Source organism: Limulus polyphemus, unplaced genomic scaffold (genome assembly GCF_000517525.1).
Source record: "Limulus polyphemus unplaced genomic scaffold, Limulus_polyphemus-2.1.2 Scaffold7027, whole genome shotgun sequence".
Lineage (NCBI taxonomy): Eukaryota > Metazoa > Arthropoda > Merostomata > Xiphosura > Limulidae > Limulus > Limulus polyphemus.
Genome location: NW_013672637.1, coordinates 38,298 through 42,975, shown reverse-complemented (window position 1 = coordinate 42,975; position 4,678 = coordinate 38,298). Strand labels below are relative to the sequence as shown.

The following is a 4,678-nucleotide window of genomic DNA, read 5'->3' as shown; positions in this document are numbered from 1 at the left end:
TTTTACTATTAAATTACCTTTTAAACTTACTAATTAAAGAAATACAATTTTAGTTACTAAATAAATTAGTAAATTTTAATTAGCTACTAATTTATAAAAATAAAATACAGAAAGACCATTAAAAGATAAGTTCTCTATCATTTTTTCAATTCACAAATGCACACTTGCATAGCCTACTAAGAAAGTTAGTACTGGTAGTCATCGGGTTAATAGTCAAGACTGCTGTTGCTTATGCAGAAACTCGTGAAACAATGGTGATCGGCGAAGACATGGATCTTTTCCTATTGCTATACTATCACGCTAATACTCAGAACTGTTATATCTTTTTCTGAAGGGAAACAGACTACGTACAAAGCGGTGAGAATTTGGGACATTTGACAAACGGAGATGATACTTGGAGCAAACACCTGTCACTATATGCTGTTCATTCATGCTTTGATGGGTTGCGACACAACATCTCGCATTTATGGAATTGGAAAAGGGGCAGCACTTAAAAAACTAGGATATGACCAACATTTAAGGGAGAGTGCAGAAGTGTTTTGCAATCAGGGTAAAACAAGAGATGAAATACAAAAAGCCAGAGAACAAGCACTTATATGTCTGTATGGCAGAGTTCCAATTGAGGGATTGGATTATTGCACAAAAAGTAGTTTCAAGCACAACACACATACAGGTACATACACTTCCTCCTACATCCGCACCCACACAATACCACAGCATGAGGGTCTATTTTCAAGTACAAACATGGATCGACTTGAATGACAAAATGTTACCACAAGAGTGGGGATGGTCAGTTGTAGGCAATAACTTATTACCAGTTAAGACAGATTTACCACCAGCTCCAGAAAGCCTATTAAAAATTAAAAAATGCAACTGGAAAGCGAATTATGACACTAAACATTGTTGATGTAGGAAGCATGGACTTGAGTGTTCTATAGGCTGTGGAGAATCTAGGGAGTGTTAACTGTACAAATGTAACACAACTGACGGAAACTGACATAAATGAAGATACTTAGAAGATACAATATAAAGAGGACAATGTGCCAGCTTCAAGATAGGATCTTCCGGTTGTAAAGGAAATACATAACAAATTTAATCCTATATTAAAATCAATGTGCGATATATCTTAATAATGCCGCAATGTCAACATAACTGGTTCTGGTTTGTGTATTAATTCAAGTAATACAACGTTGGCGATTAGATATAGCAAATGTTTATAGAAAGATGTGTGTGTGTTAAGTCTCATTTTGTATACTCATTTTCTAGATGTGGCTGTCATTTAAAAGAATATTGTTATATATTTTCTTTTGATGGGTGGGGTAATAGATATAAGTTAAAGAGGTGAATAATCATTAATTTGGGCTTCAGTTAAAATGCATTTAACTGGGTTCATCTTATTAACTATTATATATTATCTATTTGTATATTTTTATTCATATATCAACAGAACGAGTGTATAATGAGAGTATATGATTGCATATATCAAATCAAGTTGTTCTATTTTCATCACATATGTTAATAAGGAAAATGAAAATTTTTATGCATTTCCCCCATTTAGATTTTTCTAGACTTTCTTGTGTAACTTTGCAATACATGTCTCTAACATTAAATCAAAGAATTGTTTCTGCTGCAATTTGTTTGATGTTGAGGTATGTTTTTGCGTAGGCTGACTGGACTAAAAGCCAGGTCGATACCCATGGTGGATACAGAAAAGCTTTGCGCTTAAGTACAAACAAATAAAGTAAACATTTACTTCATATTCAATAGCCACTTCCAACATATTCAATACCGTTTTTTTTAATTTTCTCCCCTCTGGAGAATCTAATATTCTTGATGAAAGTGACTGATTTAAACAGAATTCTTATTTTAAGACCTAGAGTTAGTTTTAAAAAAACAAAAAGAACCTAATGACACAATAAGATAGAAATAGCTTGAATCAACCAGTAATGAATTTGCCAATGTAACAAGGTTTTAGAAATAAAATACAACTTTTTTAATTTTAAAAGACAAACTTTGTTATCCACAAAAACATATATTTATAGCTCAAAATCATTAAATAAATGAAGAATACGATATTATACTATAATATATATATATATATATCCACATTTCAACCTATATATATCCATGGGTGCCCACAGAAATATTTTCGTTGTGGGGAGGGAGGAAAAAATATATGTAGGGTATCAGCGTTTACAGTTTAAGTCAACAGGCTAAAAGAATACGTATTATGTGTGCTTAAATGCAAACACAAATTTACGGTTTTAATAAAAATTACTAAAAATATTTAGTTTAATTACGATGTTAACTTTACATCATGATACATACAATTTTTTGGGTATGTTTTAAACTTATATCTATGTATCATTCATCTGTGCAGCTATAACCGATGCTGTTATGATGCATGTGACTGTTTGGTTTATGGTAAAGCTACTAAGGCTATCCCGCCACTGCCCCAAATTTTGAGCTGTTAACCAGAGGGAAGGCAACTGGCCGGCAACACTCACTACCAATTCTTTTTACCAGTGTATAGTGGAATTGGCTGGCACATTATAAATTCCCCAAGGAGGGAACGGCGAGTATATTCTGCACCAAGTTTCGATTCCACGACCCGCAAGTTGCAAATTAAGCATTCTAACCAGCTGGTTATCCTAGACCCTATCTGTGACAGTAAAATGCAATGATTAAAATCTTATATCAGTACAAATAATTATTCACAAAACTTGTATATTTATACACTCAAGATCTGTCTCTGACTTCAATGAAAATTTATATTCTTCAAGCAACCCATTACAAATAAAACTATTATATTTGATAAAATGTTAATGGCTTTTTTAGTGTTTGTTTGGGTCCTTTGTGGCAGTTTGGAGCAGAGTCGATCTTTTCTCAAAACTCAATTCAACGAACATTATTGAATATAACATGATATCTTCCTGCAAACCCTACATCTCCTGAGCAACTAACTTGTTTTAAACATACCTGACATGTGACACTGAAGAAGAACACAACAAACAGAGGACAAGGACCATTGCAACCCCCGTCACACCAGGAACTGTAACACAAAACAGTACATACTATTTGACTTGTTTAACACCTATTGTGGAATGTAAAAATTGTACTGCGTTAATGTAAAGGCATATGACAAATCATTATTACATAAGAAAATAATAATGTACATGAATAGCCTTAATTATATAATATCAATAGTTAAATCACTATCACCAGTGTAATAAGTATCATTTTCGACAATTCAATACACATTTAATTTCAATTTATAAATACGTGACATAAATCTATCAGTTTACTGAATAACACTTTGGTGGATTGAAAATTAAACAAAGAATCTTATATATTTTCTATAAAAATCCTAATTTTTAATATATATGTACAAAAAATAGTCTAAAGTTCAGTCAAATCTGGGTCACTTTTCAAATATAAATACCCTGTCTCCTTCACCGCCAATAATCACAACAATGAACCAGCATTTAAATGCAAGTATATTGTTACATATATTTCTTTGAAAACAAACATTATTAAATCAAAGAAACACAGAAATTAGATTTATGAGCAGTCATGTTCATTATATTACCAGCTATATTATATTTTAGTCTGCTGGAAATAAAAGAAATGCTGCTGGAATTAAGAAAATGGCAAAAAAGTGCAAATACAGCAGTGAAAAAAAATCACTAAAACAGAAAAAACTACAGTTAAGTTCCTCTACTATTATACAATGTGAAGAAGCACCTAATTCATCTCATGCTTATCCTATTCAGAACGACAGTTACATCCCTCTGTCAACTTATGAGAATAATTTGAATATTCATATTCGACAGTTCATAAACTTTTGAAAAGCAAAACTATATCCAACCAAGGATGGTATCAACAGAATGGAATGAATATAGACAGTGGATTTCAAACATTAATGTACATAGCAAAACTGAACAAAATTTTCTTTTTAAGAAGGAATGAACTGTGTACTTCGTGTTGTCTGTGTTAATAATATCCCCTCTTTTGTTTACAAATTAATTTGATTATCATGGTATTGATATTGTTACGACAGCGGAAGTCATGTGATGCTGGTAACACATAATGAGTTCTAGAAAGATCGGGGAACATCACGAATAAACCAGTATTTGCTAGGTGCCCTCTATTCTTGTATATAAGTACGCAAGACAATGAACCAGAATAGAATTGCAGACAGGCAGAGATAGAAACGGACAATTGAGTCAAGCACGGTAGTAAGTAAAGTGTGTGAATCGTTCATTGTGAATTATAGCGTGTATTTAAGTTAAAGTAACTGTGGAAATGAAGAGTATTGCAAAGTTGTTTTGAGAAAGAATAAACTAGTTTTATTTAAGAAAGGACTTGTATCGCTGAAGTTTCTCAGGAAGAATTTCTACGGGAAATTAACAAACGAACAGAGACTTAACAATATGATATCTGATAAGGTTCTCTTTGTTTTATCAAATTCAGAAAGGCAGAATTTTTAAATACTATAGTTCATGCTGAAAAGTAATTGAATAATCAGATTAAATCAAATCTTATAAATAGATACACTTAACAAGTATGCCCTATCTCACAAGTACTGAAGATTTGTTTGTTTGTTTTGAATTTCGCACAAAGCTACACGAGGGCTATCTGCGCTAGCCATCCCTAATTTAGCAGTATAAGACTAGAG

General features: G+C 32.2%; 1 protein-coding gene across 1 annotated transcript in view; it reads right to left on the bottom strand.

Annotated features, from left to right (window-relative positions):
- Positions 1-2,954: 2,954 nt before the first annotated feature.
- LOC111089684 (NADPH oxidase 4-like) overlaps positions 2,955-4,678 on the bottom strand; it is a 38,988-nt gene continuing 37,264 nt past the window's right edge. The window contains exon 7 of the mRNA XM_022402616.1: positions 2,955-3,052. Within this exon, the coding sequence (XP_022258324.1) occupies positions 2,970-3,052 (83 nt within the window). The 3' untranslated portion in view covers positions 2,955-2,969. The remainder of the gene's footprint in view (positions 3,053-4,678) is intronic.